This window comes from Trachinotus anak, unplaced genomic scaffold, assembly GCF_046630095.1.
Source record: "Trachinotus anak isolate AG129_WGS33_773 ecotype Australia unplaced genomic scaffold, CSIRO_AGI_Tana_v1 ptg000002l, whole genome shotgun sequence".
Taxonomy (NCBI): domain Eukaryota; kingdom Metazoa; phylum Chordata; class Actinopteri; order Carangiformes; family Carangidae; genus Trachinotus; species Trachinotus anak.
In genome coordinates, this window is record NW_027273853.1 from 20992253 (window position 1) to 21012188 (window position 19936).

The 19936-nt window shown below is 42.7% G+C and overlaps 1 protein-coding gene across 1 annotated transcript in view; it reads left to right on the forward strand.

Moving 5' to 3' along the window:
- Positions 1–18908, forward strand: part of cecr2 (CECR2 histone acetyl-lysine reader) — a 36994-nt gene extending 18086 nt beyond the window's left edge. Inside the window, exons 3-19 of the mRNA XM_071505420.1 lie at positions 1810–1993; positions 2685–2812; positions 3049–3135; positions 3587–3654; positions 3821–3981; positions 7712–7801; positions 8099–8249; positions 9225–9354; positions 9445–9482; positions 9580–9671; positions 9815–9941; positions 10676–11055; positions 11142–11309; positions 11639–12443; positions 13013–15086; positions 15627–15697; positions 15965–18908. Coding sequence (XP_071361521.1) covers positions 1810–1993; positions 2685–2812; positions 3049–3135; positions 3587–3654; positions 3821–3981; positions 7712–7801; positions 8099–8249; positions 9225–9354; positions 9445–9482; positions 9580–9671; positions 9815–9941; positions 10676–11055; positions 11142–11309; positions 11639–12443; positions 13013–15086; positions 15627–15678 — 4735 coding nt within the window. The 3' untranslated portion in view covers positions 15679–15697; positions 15965–18908. The remainder of the gene's footprint in view (positions 1–1809; positions 1994–2684; positions 2813–3048; positions 3136–3586; positions 3655–3820; positions 3982–7711; positions 7802–8098; positions 8250–9224; positions 9355–9444; positions 9483–9579; positions 9672–9814; positions 9942–10675; positions 11056–11141; positions 11310–11638; positions 12444–13012; positions 15087–15626; positions 15698–15964) is intronic.
- Positions 18909–19936: the final 1028 nt, after the last annotated feature.

The window sequence follows — 19936 nt, forward strand, 5'->3', positions numbered from 1 at the left end:
TTCTGAGCAGCAAATGCTGCTGGATCCCTATTGTTAGTTTTTTTAACATCAGGGACAGATTCAAGGAACTTTTTTTTTTCATTTTTATTTGGAGCTGCCAAAGTTAAAGTATTTCCATCAACTTCAAATTAGTCAGAACATGCAGGAACCGTCATAGGAAGTGTGTGTCACCAGCAGTATGACTCACTGAGAAGTCAGAATTTACTCACCATATGATGAGTTAAAGGCTGTGGTGAAATCATTCTCTACTACTGCTGTGATGAAAGGGAACAGCATAGCCACTGAAACCTTTATCCTCCCTCTGCTCAAGTGATGGGAGAAAGTGAGTATGTAGCACAGGTTGTTATTCAAATCCACAAACCTGCTTTATCTCTCACAGGGCTTTCCCCTGTGTACACCTCTTGCTCTAGCACATCATTAGAAAGTAGCATACTGGTACAAGTAAACTGATAAGCAGAGCGGCAGGAGTGATCCAGTTTTTCCATCCAGGCAGCCGGTAACAGGAGGACAAGCTGCTTTATTGGACTGGACAGGCGCTGGCATCCTGGGGGTGGCTGCTCAGCAATGGCCTTTCACAGAGCTGCCCTTTTCATCCGCACGCGTTAAACGCTCTGCCGGAGCGGGGGAAAGAAGGGAGGGAGGATGTTGGAGAGAACGAAGGATAGAAAGGAGGAGAGGGATGGGGCAGTGGGGGGGGGGGCTGCAGCTGTGTAGAAAGTGCACACTGCTCTTTCAAGATAAGCCATATTTTCTGTCCCACTTTCTCTTTGCTGTTGCATAGATGCTCACTCCTGCCCCAAGCTGTTGTTCTGTTAGTCTGATTTGGAAGTGAAGGTTACTGTTTAAGTGGGTAGACCTGAACAGGAAACAGCATTTATTCACCAGCTCCCACTCTTTGCAGAAATACAAATCAACTCCCATTCAAAGAAACTTTTTTTTTTTCCTTCAGCCCCACCTCTTCCCTCTCTACAGCCACTATGGTAGTTTGAACTTTGTTTCTTAAGCTATTTATTACAATGGTGCACTAGTAGATATTGAAACTTGGTGTCTCGGCTTTGCAATGTTCACACTGCATTTGCAATTGAATTGGTTGCATTTATCCACACTGACAGAATTCAATGGACCAAAAAAACCTTCTGTCTGAATTCTTTTTCATTGTTTGTTCAAATAAACATCATAGGAGAGTTTTCAAACATCCTAATTCACGGTTCATACATTCATATATTATGTTCCTTATAACTTCATGATCCATGATCATTAAACAGTCAGATTTTTGAGTTAGGTCAATTTTATTTCCATAGCACCAAATTATAAAAGAAGTTATTTATAGAGCACACCAAACCTGAGACCCTCACATAAAGCTGGACACTAATCCATCACAACTTTTCATACCAGCAAGTAACAAATTAAGGATCTTAGGTGGAGAGAAATCTGCAGATTTGGCAAAGACGAAAAAGAAGAATAGACACTGACAGGCACACGCGAGAAACGGCAACCTCAAAAACAACAACAACAAAAGGTTGTGATCATATAAAAGTATATCAGCCACAAGAATGTCACTGGCTGCTTCCTCTATAGATATAGTACTAGTCATGGCACTAAGAGTATACATTTTTTTAAAGACTTCAAATGAATTTGCTAAACTAAACTACCAAAAAAAGTCAATAATTTTATTTTAAGATATTTTATCTACTTTTGAAAATGTTTTCGGACTGTTTGAAGTCATGTATTTTTGTGGTCTTGAGAAACACAGCACATGCTGCGCTCACTTCCTGTCAATCTCTCCTGCTGTTTTGCTCTGCTCTCTAGCCCTCAGGCATTTAGCAGTTACCTGGACGACATCATCAGCTACAGGTGGGAACTGGAAGAGGGGAAGCCCAACCCACTCAGAGAGGGGCCCTTCGAGAACCTCCCCCCTCGGACTCAGGTGGAACTGCTACACCGGCTCTGTGATTACCGTCTAGATGCTGCTGATGTCTTTGACCTGCTTAAGGTACACAACTCATGACAATCAGCTAAAAGACCCCAGACATTATGGTTGAGTTTTTGTTTTTGTAACAACTGAACTGAAATCACAGCATGTAGTTGTGTGTGATGATACTGGGGTTCAAGGCTTTGCAAAAACTCTACTGAGATTACATAGTTAATGCGTAACCACAGGTTTTCACCTTACTTCGTGTGGTAGTAAAGTGCTGTAAGAATTTTCTTTTTTTTTAATCATGTAATAACTCTAGGGGAGTGTTTTACTGTGGGATGAGAAGGAGGTTTATTATTTTTTATGTATATTGAAACTTGGATTTATAATAGAATGTAGCAGCGTAACAAAGAGAACCTCCTGTACAGTAGCACAATATTGGCAAATGTATGCACTGGCATAAACAAAGGTGTGATAAATATTAACTTGACAGTTTTATCCCCATGTTTTCTGTCAGTCTATAATTGTCCTCTCATATATTTTCATGTTTTCTCATGAGATAACATTTTTTTTAATTAATGTATTAGATTGAATTAATGAATGCACTCAGTAAGATACTGAGAGCACCTCATGTCTGTGTATGATTCACAGCCATGTAGGCTGAAAGGACTGAATGACATCACCCACTAATGACTTAAGATTTAGAAATACAGTCCTACACATGATTTAAGAAATGTAATGTCCCCACCCCCAACCTTTCTTCCCTCAGGGACTGGATGCAGACAGCCTGAGGGTGGAACCACTGGGGCAAGATGGAAATGGAGCCCTCTACTGGTATTTCTACGGCACTCGTATGTACAAAGAGGAGCCAGTCAAGAGGAAAGCAGACAGGAGCAGGTAAATTCCACTGGGCACTGTTGTTTATCTGTCCGGTACACAAAGAATGAATGTTATGTCACTGGTCATGTTTTCTGTGGTTAACTAGTGCATGTGGTGAGTGTGTAATTAGAGTGATAGTTTAATACTTGTTTACTGGCCTGTAAGGGTTAATTATAGGTTCTCCCATTGCAAATTACCCTTGTTAACAGGCTGTAATTTTAAAGAGTTCTTTCCACCTTTTGTTGTTTTTTCAGCGTTGAACCCCCTGAACTAACATTACCAGAGAAAAAGAAAAGGGGAAGACCACCAAAGAAGAGAAAGTTGGACGACCCTCAGCTAAGGTAAAAACCTATTTTGTTTGTTGTTATTGCCAACAGCATATTGCAGAGATGTTGATGATTTTGTTGTGCATGTGTTGCTCAGATGTACTGGTTACATTAAGAGAATACATGCATTTAACTGTTACAGCGGATGCCATGCTGGTTTGTTTTGCCATGCGGTCTTTCAGTGATATCATATCAGACATTAGTTAGGGTTTCATACAGTCATATCTAAAATTACAAAACAAAAATTGGAACAAAAAAGAACTGTTCTCAAGGCCTGGAAAATTATGCACAATCAGGCTTTTGATGACTTGTGGTATCATTTCCTTTGCCCTCAGTAAACTGTTGACTGACCTATAGTTTCCTGACTTATCTGAATCTCATTAGAACAATTGCATTGGTTAATCGTTTTGTTCTTTGTAGCTATGTTGTGGATCTATTTAACCCAATAATTATATTTTCTTGTCAGTGAGGTGGAAAGAGAAGTGTCAGAAGTCAAGACAGAAAATGGACTGCAGAACTCCCCCCCAAGCAAAGGTGATAGGATCTCAGCAATATAATCAATTTATTTTGATGTTGACCACATCAGGGAATCTTTTTGTGCTTTATTTACATTTTGACCACTAGATTCACTGACCTATTAGTCTCTACACATCTTCTTTTGAATCAATAAACCAATGTTTCTCCACTTTGCTTCTACCAGGCCATAAGCGAGGCACTTGGTCCCTTGTTTGTGATACAGAGGAACAGTGGGTCAGACTTGCAGAAAGCATCAAGGACAAAACCTCCCCACAGGACCGCCATCTCTACCGTGTCATCAGCCAGAACTTCCTGCCTGAGATCAGCAACATGATTGAGCACAAGGTCAGACATAGAAGAGACATTACCATTAGTCCCCATTACATCAGCTCATATTGTCTTCTTAAATCTATGTTTACATTTTTCACAAATTTAACATTGATGTCATTTTATCAGCTGCTACCCAGAGCAGTGTGTCCGAATACCAATTGATAAACAGCAAGTCTAACTATGTTAACAGATAAGTTAACATCTAAAAATGCAAATTGAATTTGTTCTTCCTACACTTACTGACTTTACTGTGTTTTCTTTCTGTTTATTTGCCACTGTTTTATTTGTTCTGACTACTGGCAAAAGCAGTAGCTATCAACTGTATTCACAAATCCTAACTTTATCTGAACTGTTATTTGAGGTCGAAGTCACTCTGTGATATTACAAATAGTTTCTGAACTATTGAGTAATGTAGCTGGAAAGATTGAACACAATCTCCATTTGGCTGCTTTAATGTTCAGCCCTCCTCCAGTAGTTGTTCTGGGATCCTGCAGTCTTAGCTGGGATGGTTGCAGGACAGGTGGAGTGAAGGAAAGCTGGTCTGTGCTTGCTCTTAATTCTGCGCACCTGCTTGCTGATGAGGTTGGCCTCAGGCCTTTAACTTAAGCCTGACTGTGGAGAACTATGTTCGTTGGCAGAATGAGTGCATAAGTTCTGTAGTTGGCCACACATTTGGTCATGCTCTTCTGTCTATCATTATCTTCCTTGGAATCTGTTAAGTACCTCAGGAGCAGATTATAGACATACTTTCTGCTTTGTTTGTAGCAAGTAAGAGTTAGAGGCAACACTAGCCACCCAGTTTTCCTTCCAACTTACTTCTATAGTTTGCAATGGAAGTCATTTCTGTGAGTGAGTGGTGCAGTTATTCAAAGCTGGAGTGGGTCCCTGATTTTTATCCTACCTTTTGTGTAAATATGGGTGGGTTCTTTCTACTCCTGTGATATATACCCAGCACCAACTGTTGCTATAGAAACCCTCTTAGCCTTTCTCCATCATCAGCCGCAGGGAAGTTAAGACTCCTGCCGGCTGTTTGGTGGCGACAGAGGGGTCACTCACTTCACTTATCACAAACGGTCAGTGGATGAATGTGGTCTTGTCCTTCATTAACTCTACAACTCTCACTTTATATATGGCCTTCAGACGGCCCTCTGTCAGTTGCTTCTCCCAATAAGGATTATGATCAAAGCACTCTTGTGGTTCTTTGCTATTGTATTTAATCTGGATTCATTTGATAGCATGATCTTCCACTACACCACATTAGGCTTGAAAATACAGATTTATATAAAACTGACTACAATATTTTTACAGTGTGAAAAAAAGCGCTGCTTAATCTTTGCTCAAAGAAAAGACTCAAAGGGAAGTGCATTCCTCTTGTGTTCACCTTATATGCAAATGAATTCCACAGATGTCGCGTAGCAGGAGATCACAATTAAGTAATTTAAATTAATTATGTTCATTACACCAACACATTTCACTGTAGCACTGTACTGTCCATCCTTGATTTAAGAACAAATGTATCTTAGTCAACAAAGTGAGCTCATATTTTTGTCATATTTTTTTTCTGTTTGGTATTGAGTGGTGTCTAATGAAAGACTACAGACATTGTAATGTTTAAACTACTTAAATCCTCCCATAATCCCCTTCTGCTTTGAAGTGATCAAGGGCACCTCTCTCAGAGCCCTAAGTAATGTCTTCAAATTGTTGGTTTTGTGTCAGGAACAGTTCAATAGGAAAAGTTATTCAATTTACAATGATATATATATATATATATATATATATATAAAGAGAAAAGCCAGTCCCTCTATTTAAGCGGCTGGAACCAGCAAATGTTCAGCATTTTGCCTGTTGAATGATTTAAATATTTCCTATATATCAGTATTGTGGTCAGTGTGTGTATATACTATCCATAAATATATCTGTCTTTATGTGGGTGTGTGCATACAAGCATGTCCAATACACAGTGTGTATGGTCTTTTGAATCCTTCCTTCCTTATATCTCGTGCTGCTGTCGCCAGCCATTTCACGAGGCACACAGCAGGCGGGAGCTCACCTTGAGGCAGAATGGAGCCTCTTGAATGACAGCTCTGCTGTGCTGCAGGATTCTCTAGACCTCTCTAAGTGGTGATACCAGAGGCACTCTATCTGGTGTGTGCTGGTTGGAGGGGGGGATTTAGTGCTAGTAGTAATGTAGAGAGGAATTGTGTAGCCCCAGGATATGCCAGTGCTTCACAGTAAGACAAGGCAGAGATAGAATGGGGACAGAAGAGTTGTGGAGGGCAGTATAAATCAATGTGAACATCTGTCCTTTTTCTTCTCTCACTCTTATTTTTTTTCTCTGCCTTTCACTCCCCACCCACATCTTTCTTTCTCTCTGCCATTTCACCTGCTCACATATGCAAGCTTTGCACAACTGCACATGCATTTTTTAGACCTCCAACAGTTATTTTATGGATGGCCAGAAGCCACACTGTGACACCTCTCAGTGTTGTTAGCTGTGCTGGGCTGACAGTTATTCACAGTCGTGCCTCCCTGATGAACTCTGACATGAGCTGCAGAGCCCAGTCCCTGACATAGACAGGCTTTCTAGGGATCTACTTTGAGTTCTCTGTTGGCTGCTGTTTCACTCCTTTACTGTGTGCACTGGACCTGCATCACGGATATGCCATGAATGTGGATTCAAATGAGGATTATAGATTTAATTTTCAGGATACATCCTTAAGAATTAAAAATATTGATCAAAAGTTCCATGGTTTGCTGTTGGGTGTTACACAACTGTTTGGTGCAATTGTCAAACTGGACAGCATGCATTTATATGCACTACCCTCTCTAATCATTACATATGATTGGTAGCGTCACAGGGGCCACACATGATTTAACTTTTTTTTTTCCCCTAAGCTTGGTTGTCACCCCAGGGAAAGGTGAGGGAATGTAGACAGCAAAATAGAGAGGGTGACTGGAGGGGGAGGGTAGAGCAGAGTCAGTGACCTCTCAATACTTAATGCTTCTCCACAACTCCCCAGGGCCTGTCAGTGTGTTTGCTTGTGTGGTGGTTGTCTGTCGATCTGTCTTGAAGGCTCAATCAGTAATTTGTTGCCTATATGAATTACAGGAATTTTCACATAGAGTATGTAATTTAGAAATTTAAAAAGTTGGGATTGTGGTGGAAAATGAGAATTGAAAACATAAAATGAATTTACTTGTGTCAATGCAAAATCACCTTTTACATTAAAAGACATAATTTTAGTTGTCGGCTTTTATCTGGCTCACTGAAAGCCAGTCTATCAGTCGAATAGGAAACAAGATGTTAGAGCTGGCATTAACATGCGTTGCGGGTGATCCAGTCACAAGTGGTCAGTTCTACACATTAGTTTCGAGTAACCACTAATGATCCCACCTCACTTCCCTGCTTTATATGCATATAGACATGTATGTGTTGTTGTTTTCAGTCAGACCGGTCTTTTTCAATTTTTTTGAAATTGAAATTGTGAAATATTTTGGGTTCATTATGAAATTGTGACATGACTAATTAGGACGTCAGTTGAGTAGGTCTGAGTGATAAGATCTCAAATGCGTCCTCAGTGCGTCTTGGGTGTGTTCACACCTGTACTTAGAGCTGTCCACTTGTGATCAGATCACCTGAGACAGATGTTGAGATCAGGTCTGAACAAGGCCACAGAATATCACAGAACAGTCATAAGGAGTAGGGCTGCACTTCATCTGTCTTTTCTCTTTATTTCCTCCTAAGGAGAAGGAGCAGAAACAGAAACTACTGGACCCAACCCCGGTTCGCATATCACAGCGGTTCTCCGGAAAACACATGAAGCAAGAGGATGAGGTAAGTCTGTTTTTGTCTGTGTACATGTTTTTGGTATTGTATTGAAGATTGTAGGTATACTACTGCAGTAGCATTATAAATATATTTGCAGACATCATTTGTAGTGATTTATTTATTTGTTTATTTAGTAATTTAGGGATTGATTTTATTTGTTTTTAGCTAGTGCAATACATCCCCATGCACTAAGATGTTTGTTTTGTGATATAGAGAGATCCATCTTTCAGCTTCCAATAGTTATTACAAGCTATCCTACTATGAGTCCAGAGCAGATGAACAGGCTTGTGTGTATGTATTCAGGACAATCAGAATGCTGTGGCAGAGGTGGAGAAGAGGAAAGATGAAGAGCTGGACAGGCAGGTCCTGCTGGCGGAGCAGCGACGAGAAGAGGAGAGGCTTCTGCAGGAAGAACGGCAGAGGGAGAAGATGGAGAAGATCAAAGCTGTAGAGGGTAAGATGGATGGATACACAGACAGATGGAACACAAATGAAAATATGTACAACATCTGTTTGTGCAAAAAAAACCCCACTATTTTCAGTTCAGGTCCACATTGTAGCAATCTCATATACTTGAAGACATGGTATTATATGCAGAAAGCATACAGAAGAAAAATGAAGCTAAATGCCAAAAGTCAAATATAAAAGAGCAGCAATAATTTCATATTCTTTCATCAGCAACCTGACAGCAGCAGGTAGGGGGCTTTCATGCTCTTCTTCCAACTCTGGGATCAAGGGCAGAATGGATTGTGAAGGGCACCCCGTGTACAGGCTTTCACATTTCCATTGCTGTATAGTTTGGCTCTTAATGGTTGAAAAATCTCCAGTAGCATAGCAGCACTTGAAGCCTTGTGATTTATGTATAGTACACAGAGACTGTGAGAGGGAATGTTCAGGGCCTTTAATCACAGGATCACTTCTCTTCTTCTCCCTCCCTCTGATGTCATCTGTCAAGGGTTAATGAACTGCTGATTGTGCTTCAGTGGAGGAGCCTCATTAATGTATTATAGATGAACAGCAGGACCTGGTCTGCTCTCTGTGTGGATTGCATATGTGGAATCCTCCCTCAAACATCTTTAATCCACACAGCAGGGGGACTGGCAGGCCTCTCTGCCTTTCATGTTAAAAGATAAAGCAGCAATACATATGCACTTTCTCTGCTCTGTTCTAGTCTTTTGATGGGTTGGGCCTAAGAAAAGATGGCTGATGAGTCTCTCGTTTTACTTATGTGAGCTGCTGCTGTCTCTGATGGCTAAGGCCTGGTTTTCATTGACTCCCCCGACAGCCTCGATGGGCAGAAAGTGCAATTTAAACTGTGACTTAAGAGCCTGAAACAGCAATTAAAAGATTGTTTGCCTGAAGCCTCCTGAGACTGCTGTGTTTTATTGTTTGTGCCTATAATTTCTCTGTGTTCATCCTTCACTCCCAGAACGAGCAAAGAGACGGAAGATGCGAGAGGAAAGGGCCTGGTTGCTCTCTCAAGGAAAAGACCTGCCACCTGAACTCCTGAATCTGGAGCCTTCTTCCCCTGTCCACAGAACACGCAAGAATAAAGAGTTGTATGTGGCTTTGTACATTTGTCATCAGTTTGCTTTCTACTTCTATGACTCATTGTTGTGTATTGACATGTCCTATGTTCCACATGACAGCTATGAAATTGATGACGACTACACTGCTCTATACAAAGGTATGCTCACAGAATGGTTACCAAAGGCTATTTCTTTATCTCAAACCACATTAATGTCTGTTCTAATGTCTGATCTGATCTAATCTCTCTTCTTCAGTACTTGAGGCCCTGAAAGCCCATAAAGATGCTTGGCCTTTCTTGGAGCCTGTGGATGACTCCTATGCCCCCAATTACCATGAGATCATCCAGGTACAAATTACTGTCATTGTTTTCATAAAAGGTGTTTGTGTTACTAAGTTTATGTTCACATCCTACTTAATGTAGTCAACTGCAAATACATATACTGCATGAGGTTTTAATTGTTTGTAATTGAATTATTCCAATTCCCTCAGACTCCCATGGACCTGTCCACTATTGAGAAGAAGCTTAATGATGGGGAGTATGTTGCTAAGGAGGAGTTTGTTGCAGACGTGAAGCTCATGTTTGAAAACTGCATGGAGTACAATGGAGAAGACAGTGGTAAATGAACACAAACCAGATCCACTCCAAAACCCCACTTCCTTCCATTAACAGTTTGTCTCGGTTTAAGACTAATGCATCCAAATCAATTTTAGTAGGTGTGTGTTGTGAGAAAACAAAGAAGTGCATATATGCATTTTTGGGGGTGAGAGGCAGGGGGTGAGAGTGGGAGAAAGAGCAAAAGAAAGAGGGCTGGACTTAGTGGTGTGTTGGGGCCGGGGCCAGGGCAGCTTTGACAGTGATTAATGGGGAGTGATTGAGCTGTGCTGCAGTGCTCAGGGGGATCTGAGCCTTGCAGTGCCAGAGAAACATTCCAGCCCCTAAGCCCCCTGTCTGGAGTCATCCATCCAACTGAATACTCTCCCTAGAGACAGGGGGGAGGAGAGTGGTCCGTGGGGCCCGGGTGGAGGAGGAGGAAGGGGTTGGAAGAGCAGGGGTCAACCTACGCCCTCTGACCTGGTCAGTCGGCCAGTGTGAGCCGAGAACAGAGGAGCAAGTGTGTGGCTATGGGTACATGCCATGTAAATTGGTCTGCAGTGCTTGAGTGGTAGGGAGTAACTTAGAGATGAGTGAGGGGCATATGTGTGAAAGGGAGGGAGTGAATGAAAAATTATATGATGGGTTGTGCTACAGGTATGTGTTTTTGTGATTATGTGGGTGCAGGAGATGTTTGTGTGGAAGAACTTATGTTTTGTATATGAGCATACCTGATGTTGATGTCACACTGTTTCCAGAGTACACTATCATGGCAGAGTCCCTAGAACGGTGTTTTAGTCGGGCCCTGTTGAAACACTTTCCGTCAGAGGATGGCGACACAGATGAGGAATTCCACGTCAGTCGAGAAGACAAGGAGCGCAAGGACAAAAAGCGCCATCGTGGCAGTAAACATTTGGGACCTGAAAGTCTGATCAAGGCCACTGAGCAAGTCCAACGGAAGCGATACTCCCAGGGGGGCAAGGGCAGCACGCCGTTAGAGGAAGAGGACAATAGGCTGACACGACCACTTCATCCCACTCATTGGGCTAATGGCCCCCCTCATCCCCACGGCTTGCCTCCAAACCAACAACGCATCCATGAAGGAGACATTAGGGGCATGTACCACCCAGGGCAACAGGTATTGCCTTAATCTTTTTTCTTGTATTTCTGTCTGAACTGTACAAGAAAAATTTGAATAGTGAATCTTCTCTGTTATCTTACCAGCTCCGTCGTCCCCCTGGTCCCCCTGGTCCTCCTGGTCCCCTTGGTTCTCATGGTCCACACATGTATGCTCAAAGAATGGCTATGGATCCCCGCTTCGCCTACCCAGCTCACATTCCGAGGCATGGAGACCCCAACTTGAATCGCTTGCCTCGCAACTTTAACATGCAGGTATAAATTATTGCAATATTGTTTGGGAAAGTACAAATTTCTCACATCTTAACAAACTGTTTCAAGTAAAAAGAAGTTTGCTAGATTAGCTCCCTCTTCCTATTGAAATGAATCATCAGCTGTTCTTTTCAGTTATCCTAGTATTTTAACTAACTAACTATCTTTAGCATCAACAAATTATAGACTTGTATGTTTACTTATGTGTTAGCAAGAACAGTCTGTCCACAATTACATAGAGAGGGATATTATAGTAGGGACCTTTGTATCTTGATGGTGGTAAAACAGAGTGATGTACAGGTATACTGATCATTTTTTTCTGTTTTTCTCAGCATCGCATGGTTGAAGGACATCACATGGGTCCCAGGTATCCAATGGGTCCACATCCTAACCAGCAGCCACCTCCACACCAGCAGCAGCACCCCTACATGGGTCCAACTCATGGCCCATCTCTGGGCCCACGTCCCGTGGCCCTACAGCCTGGACCTCCTCCTGAAGCCAGCATGTACCCATCCCACCATCATCCAGAGGGGCACACCATGCACCACATGGGCAACAGATTCTCAGGGCCAGATGGACCACCTCAGCACAACTACCCAGGCTTAAGGCCTCCTGGTATGGGCCTATCCAACATGTGGACTGGTATGAGTCACCAGGAGAGACCCAATGGGATGGGCATGCAAGATCCCAACATGGTGAACCAGCGTAGCTATAGTTACGGTGGAGTCCCACCTCCAGTGGGGCACAAACCATGGCCAGAAGCTGCTGGATATCCCCACCCTTCTCCAAATGCCCAGTATCACATGTCTACAGGGGTCAGCTCTCAGGGGCCCATGTCCTCACGTCCCCCTGCTCCCCACCCAGACTCCTCTAGCAGGACACGCTTGGCTTCCATGCTGGAAAGCCCAGAGATGCTGGCCCTGCAGCAGCTGTCAGCCTCCTCTGGACCCCCTGCTGGTGCCCCTCATCAGCACATGGGCAACTTTCAGCAGCCTGGGCCCCCATCAGGAATTGGCAGCATCCCAGCTCAGCCCTCTCAGCAGCCTCCCCCTGCCCCTGAGGTTCAGCTGCTGCATCCTGCTAGAGACAATGGGCCAGACAGCCAGCCTTCTCAACAGACAGACATGCAGCCTAAAGGTAGACCTGACCTTCTCTTGTAGTATTTCACCAGCCATATACATTCTGCATGAAGGAACCCAAGCACAATCTAACCTTTTTCTACGCAAATGTTCTTTCTAGATTGAAGTATCTCAGTTTGTTAATCAGCAGAGAACACATCGTTTCTTGTCCTCCCTGTCAAGTGGTTTTTGTAATTTGATTTAGATTATTTTTCACAGTAAGTGGCGAACTGAATATTCATTAGTTTAGTGATTTTTTTTTTTTTTTTTTTTTTTTTTTTTTTTTTTGCTGGTTGCTGTGAGGGTACAAAGGAGATGACATGTGATCAGTTATGCTTCACTAGCAATCTTACATATGTGTTTGCGTCTTCACGGTAAAGGAACGGAACAGGACATGGATTATCATTTGCATTTTTGGTATGAGCAAGTAGCATAAAATGACAGTTGTTTCTGTGTTGTTTTGATATTTTTCTATATTGTTTGACACAGCGTTGTTCTTGTAATTATAGTCAATTAATCTTTAATGCTAACCTTCCTTCTGTTATTCATTTATGATAACCCCTCTTTCATCATTCTGTATGTTAACAGGCACAACATCAGAGAACAAAGTGGCTGCCAACAGCATTTCAGATGAGGCTTCATCACACAAAAACAGTGTTTCAATTCATCAGGAGCACCCATCCAACCCTAGTCCCACAGGACACCACAGTGGGGCAGCAGAGGGAAAGCAGAGCCCCGTGGCCCCTAACTTGTGCAGATCACAGGAGAATCAGTCTGGACCAGAGCTCCCACAGAGTTCAACAGAGAGCCACAAGCAGGAGGTAGATGACCAGAGACAATCTGCCAGCCACTGTCCTCCTCAACACAATAGTGCCTCTACTGTTTCATCCCATGTCAACACAAGTAACAACAGCTCCACTGATCCCACTCCACCCAACCCCCCTCAGCATACACAGAACAGTCCACAGCAGAATGCTCCAAGCCCTGCACTTCCTCCCCATAATATACTGCCACTGCATGTGTCAGCATCTCAAAATCCCATTCAACAAATATCAGAGGACACCAACAACCAAAAACAGCAGCAGCAACCTCAGGCAGCTCAGTGTACCCCTCCTCAGTGCCACCCTCCTAGCTCTCCTCAGCTGATGACCCAGAATGCACAGCAGCATGGTTCTCTGCGACCTCCTCGTCACGTTCCTCAAAACATCTCTCCACAACGTCTGCCACAGAACAGCCCCATGCATGGGATGCCACAGAGTGCCACGCAAGGAGCCCAGCCTGGACCTCTTCAACCAGCTCCTCTTACGTCTTTGCCACCCAGTCATCCTACCCCACTATTACCCTCCCAGCCTAGCCCAGCAGACCATGGAAATCAAAGACCAAGTGAGCCTATGAGTAGAGCGGAGACAGATGGTACTGCCATTCCTCCACAGCACACAGTGATGAAATCAGGGCCTCCAAATGGTATTTATAAACACCAGGATTTTAGCACCAACCACCATCAAACCCAGCTGGTGGGTAGTAGCACAGGTATGCAAGCTCAGAGAGGGCCCTCACCTGGTTACAATCCAGCCATGCCTCCTCACTCCCAAGGCCAGGTAAATGGAGCTATGGGTCCATACAGCATGGGTAACCCTCAACATCCACACTACAGCCAGACCAACGTGACCAGGTCCATGCCTCCATCTGCTCACCCCTCTTACCACAACCAGGCCATGAACTCCCTCCACAATCCTGTTAACCACCCCACATACCATGGGCAGGGAGGGTCTGCGTACTCCTACCACATGCCAGGCCAACAGCACCCTCAGGCCCATCCCAACATGTACCCACCTCATCAGTACCAGCAGCAACACTACTACCCTCAGCCCCATCCACAAGCTCAGCCCCATAACCAAGCCAACAGTAGAGCAGGTTATCCTCCAGAGGAGTGGCATCGGCCTCAGTATCAGCCTCGTCTGCCATTGCCGCCTAATGCCTACCAACCTATAGCCAATGCCAGAGGCAACAGTCAGTCAAAGGAGAGCAGTGTGTCGCCGATGGGCTCTGAAGGCTCCAGTAGTGCTAGTTTAGTGTCCCCTGGGCCTGTGTCGGAAGCAGGACCACACCCTGGAGGCCTAGAGGACAGGAAGCGTGAAAGTAGGGTGCAGGCAGGTGGAGGCAGCAGCAGCGGTGGTGGTGGTGGCGGCAGTCCAGCAAAACAGGCTCATGCTGAGAACTCAGAGCAACCTGAAAGCCCAAAAGAAATCCTAGACCTCGATAGTCATAACGCTGCTGCCCGCCGCCGTAGCACCCTGCCACTTCAGCAGCAACACCCACCTGCCTCTGTTGCACACATGGCATCTGGCTTCATGTACGACCCTCGGGCTATGCACCCTGGGATGCAGCAAGGCGGTGTTCCTCCACCACATATGATGTCTCAGGCTCGAGGTGTTGGAAACGGAGGCCCTTACCCTGGCCAGCCATACCCAGATCCAGGACGCTATGCTGCCCAGAGACCTCACCCACACCTGATGGAGGCTCTTCAGCGGCCCCAGCAACTGCCTTACACCCCGGGTCAGACACGCATGGCCATGTACCGACATCCCCGGCCTACAGGGCACTTCCAGGGCATGATGATTCAGCAGAGAGGCCTGGCACCAGAACACTTTTTGCACCCAGGGTAAAATAGTTAATCTGCTCTTGTGTAGTTTATAGTTTGAAACCTTTTATAATTGTAGTCCTAGTCTGAGTCCAATTTATTCTATTTTAGCATATCTGTGCTTTTTCTGCTTTTACCTGTATACTGTATATACCTAATCATTAAATTCATAACATTTGCAACTAGTATTGTTTCTATACATATGCTGGAACTCCAGAGACTGCAACTTGGGCTTTCTTTATGCCCTCAATAAAATGAAATTTGTTTCTCTAAAATGTGCAAAAAGATGGCTTTGTGACAGAAACTAAGTACCATATTTGTCTTAAGTTACAAGGGGATACACAGGCAGGTCACAAACGCCTCATTCACAACCACCTAATGACCTGTAGTTATCATGTGACTGTTTTTGTTTTGCTACTTTTCTCTGTTCAGCACCAGAGTCAGTAATTTTTAAACTGTTGACCACATGAATCAGCTAAAGCATATGTCAGGTTATTGATGATGATGATATTGATTTTTACTGTTTTTTGTTTTGTTTTTTAAATCTGTGTGTGTTCACAGGCAACAAATGATGGCTGCCCCAGGTGGACCTAGCAACAAACAGGGAGTGTGAGAAGGACCATGTGATCAGAGTGAGTGAAAATACCTTCTGATACATTACATTATATGTAAATGGGTCTCACAGCTTTTAGCAATTTCCAATTTCATCATCCTTCCTTTAATTATTTTATACCTTAGGTAACTATTTCTAAGAACATGACAATGCTGCCAAAAGGCCTTTATACGTCTCTGCAGGGAGCAAAACACAGATCTGTTACCATGACACTATCAAGCCATGTATGTTAGTCCTAAATGTACTCAAAGTCTAGATGTTTAATTGATTGTTCTTCTTCTTTCAGCACTGAAAGGAAGAAGATACTTACATGCTGACTGGCAGACAGAGACTACAGAGAGGATGCTTTGCTCCACATACATCTTTTAGTGATATACTTACACTGGACGAAAACCTTTGGCTCTGTTTTACCCTCCACTAGACTTGAAGATCCGACCAGGCAGCTGGTATTACTAAGATGATAATGTGAAAGGTTATTGAGCCCTGGAGGACAATTTCCCTGCTCTTCTCTACACAGAGCTCTCAGTGGACAGGAACAGAATAGCTGTGTGGAACAAGTGAGGATTCACTGACTTGCTCAAGGACACCTCACCAGGACTGTTGCTTCCCGTCACAAGCATCTGAACTTGGATCCTCCAGCAGAGGGGCAGCATTTGAAACCACTAGGCCAACCTGCCAAATACAGGGAACGCTGCCTTCAAGAACACTGGACAGCCTTTTCCTCTTTGAGGAGTCAAAATATGGATGGCTGAACAGGCTGCCTATCTTGTTCACTTACTGTAAATCCACTGACAGAACTGAGGAGGACTCTGATGAAGAGGAAAGGGATTGTTGTTTTTACTACTATTTTTACTACTATTTTCTGCAACCATATCTTTAAAACTCAGGTGTAGAAAAGGAGGTACTATGAGACTGTCACCCTGACCCAGTCAACTCACAGGCCCCCTTACAACTGCCTTGGTTTCCTCTGTGAATGTATGAGTGAATGTGTAAATGCAGCACAGTAGCTGCATGTGAGAGGGCACATGATCACACTGGTCATCTGTCTGAAGCATAAACTGTCCTGACAAGGCCCAGTTACTGTCCATTTCCATGCCCAACTTTAGCAGTGTTTCTCTACTTGCGGAGCAAACACACAGTATATGCATCTTTCATAGCTGCCTTCATTGATAAGAATGTCTTTGACTAGTGGAGAGGGACCGACAAGGATAGCGCTACTCTGACTATACCTGACTCTGTTATGCACTATATGGTTTTCATTAGTCGAGACGTTCTGGAATCGAGAGGCCTTGGATAGTCTTATTTTTAGTCAATGCCTGTTGACATATATATGTATGAAAATATATATATTAATGAACCCTTCACTGTAGAGATGTACCTCTTGTCCCAGATGAGGCAAATCTAAAATTCTCACAGTGACATATCCTCCGAGCTGGTTTATGCACATACACAGAACAAATACAGACACATCAAATCCTGCTGTTGTGATTTTATCTTTAATCTTTTAAGTGTGACATTTTTGCATTCCACCTACAGATGTGTAGCTTAAGTTCTTTGTTTATTCATAGCCCTGCCCTTTGCATGGTTGCTTCTTTGAGTGCTTCCTTGTCCCCATGTCATACTAAACATATCCTCAGGGTGTACAGTTTCTATATACGGGTATTTTTCTGAATTTCTATTTGAAAGAGGAGCAGCAAAAGGAAAATGGGACTGTGGCAAATCAGTCCACTGCATGTGAAGAACTTGGCCTTTAAGGGTCTGTGCTCATTGTCTTTAATAATATTTAGCTCACTGCCAATCTGTTAAATCCCTGTTTTTGTTTAGTTTTTTCATTTTTGTCAAAGTTCATTGCAAGTGAAACAGATCTTATCTGAGTTATTCTACATTCCTCATGATTGGATGTTATACTGTTTGTCATCAACATTTATTTTGGCCTTAAGCAACCAATTTAGTTTCTCCTGCATCCTTAACCCTATCATATCAAAGTTGCACGTGTGAGACCTCCCTTGTGCAGTTAAGTGATGGCAGCAAATGAATCTACCTCATCTAGCCAGTCAGTGGCATCTACAGAGCCTCCTCCACTTGCTTTGTTAGACTCCTGTGATTCAACATTTTATGATGAGCTGATGTTTTAGCACCACCTTCAGTTTACAGGCTTACAGAACTGATATCGAGAAGGCCTTACGATACCTTTCCATCTTGGAAGAAAATCTTATGTGTCTTGTTGCTGTGCAACTTGACTCAAATGCGGTGCTCACTGATCTTCAAACAAGTAGCTGTCGCGATTATTCAGCTGTCAGTTTGTCATTGAGTGCAGGTGCTCTGTAAACAAAGCAATTCTTGAAAGTGTACGCTTTTTAATGGGTACTTTGGCTCTGAGTTTTTTAATGTCATTGTTGGAGTATGATGGACAAATATATCATCATATGTCTGAAGTTGGAACTTAGTTGTACAGATTGCATGCCTTCTCGCCTACAGGTTGTTGAAACTAGACAGAGTAGGCTGTATTCCAGTCTAGGGTCTTTAATAGACTTCTTAGAGTTTGGCAGCATTATAATGGCCTTAGTAATAGGTACATAAGGCATTGTAAGGAAATATATTTGAGGAAAAATGCTAGAAACTGTGAGACTATTTTATAAATGTGTCACACAAGACTTGTCATGGTTGACTTGCTATTTTGTTAAAATAGGGAATTGTCTCAATATTTAGTGAGCCTAATAGGGCCACTCTGGAGGTAGTGCGTTCACTCCCTCTATCTAAAGTGTGAAGGGCAGTGTTGTTTTTAAAGATCTGTGAGGTTGTGATGTCTTATGGTGTACAGATATGGCATGTGTGCGTGTGCGTGTGTGTGTGTTTCTGGTGTTTTGAAGATGATTGGAAATTTGTGTTCAACTCTTCATTTATTCTGCTGTCAGCCCTCTGCACTAGTGAAAACCATTTAGACGTGATTAAATGTGAATCATATTTATTTGCTCTTTTAAGAATTTTTGTACATTTTTGGACTTGTTTTAATATAAATGTGGTGTGTGTTTCCTTTTTTCTTGATGTTATTTTTAAGCGGATGTCTTTTACCTCAGTAGCACGGTGGTATCGGAAAAAAAGATCTGTACGTTTCATTTTTAAGTGACGTTTACATGTTCTTATCTGACTGACATAGATTATTTTGGAAATGGAATGGAGTATTTTCTATACTGTACATTTCTTAGAAATAAATAACTTTTCTTGAACAAGAGTTTGTTTTATCATTGTCTAAAAGAAGTCCTTTGTTTGTGGAAAAAACACACTTTTTCCATTTCTACTCACATCATCTCATTATCACAGCATATCAGTGATTTTTTTTTTTCTCCCTTCATTTGATCTGAAACTTGCAACAGTCCTTCTTTAAGTACTACTGCTGTGAATGAATAGACAGAGGCTGCGCAATTCCAGAGTAATGTGGCATGTACGTATAATCCGTTAAAGAAACTGAAAGGCCAAAAGTAATGAAATGCAAACAGCCGAACCAGAGGGCCAGTGCAAGACAATGCATTAATCTATTGGAGCAGCTCACACCATCGCCTTCAATTAGTGCTTATCCTCTTGACAGCACCCTCCACAGATCGTATGCTGCTTCCTCTGACCCTTCTCATGTCTGCAGGAGTCTGTGATGTCATGTGACGTCAGCAGAGGAAGAAGCACCATGGCTCCTGAGTCCTCCTTCAGGGGCTCCTTGTGGGCTAACAAGTAATCTATTCTTTTGTTCAACCCTAATGAGGACACAATTGGCAGTAGAAACATGCAAATGAGGCATGTAATTAAGGTACTTTAATTTAGCCTAATCAAGCCAGTTGTAAAACTAAATTGAGAATGGGGGAACAACAGTAAACAAACAATGTAAAAACAATTCCAAAGGAAAAAATTGATGCAACTTTCATATTGTAAGACATTTTATATGCTTCTCGATTTTCTTTGAAAACAAACAAGTACTTCTTATTCATTATCCCATCTAAAATATTTAATGTCTGTTGATATGAATTAGTTTTATTCCATAAGATCTAAATTTCAACAGCAGGACAACAACAGTTGTTAAGTTTGTAACAACAGGAAGTGCCTCATCTTCATATCACTTGGCGATATTTGTTCTGCTCTTCATCTTATTTCTCTAGTTTAATATTTGTACATATGTCAAATAGAAACATGCTTAATTATTTTTTGATGATTGTAGCATGCAATGCATTTCATTCTTTTCATTATTACTATAGCTTTTTTTTTTTTTTTT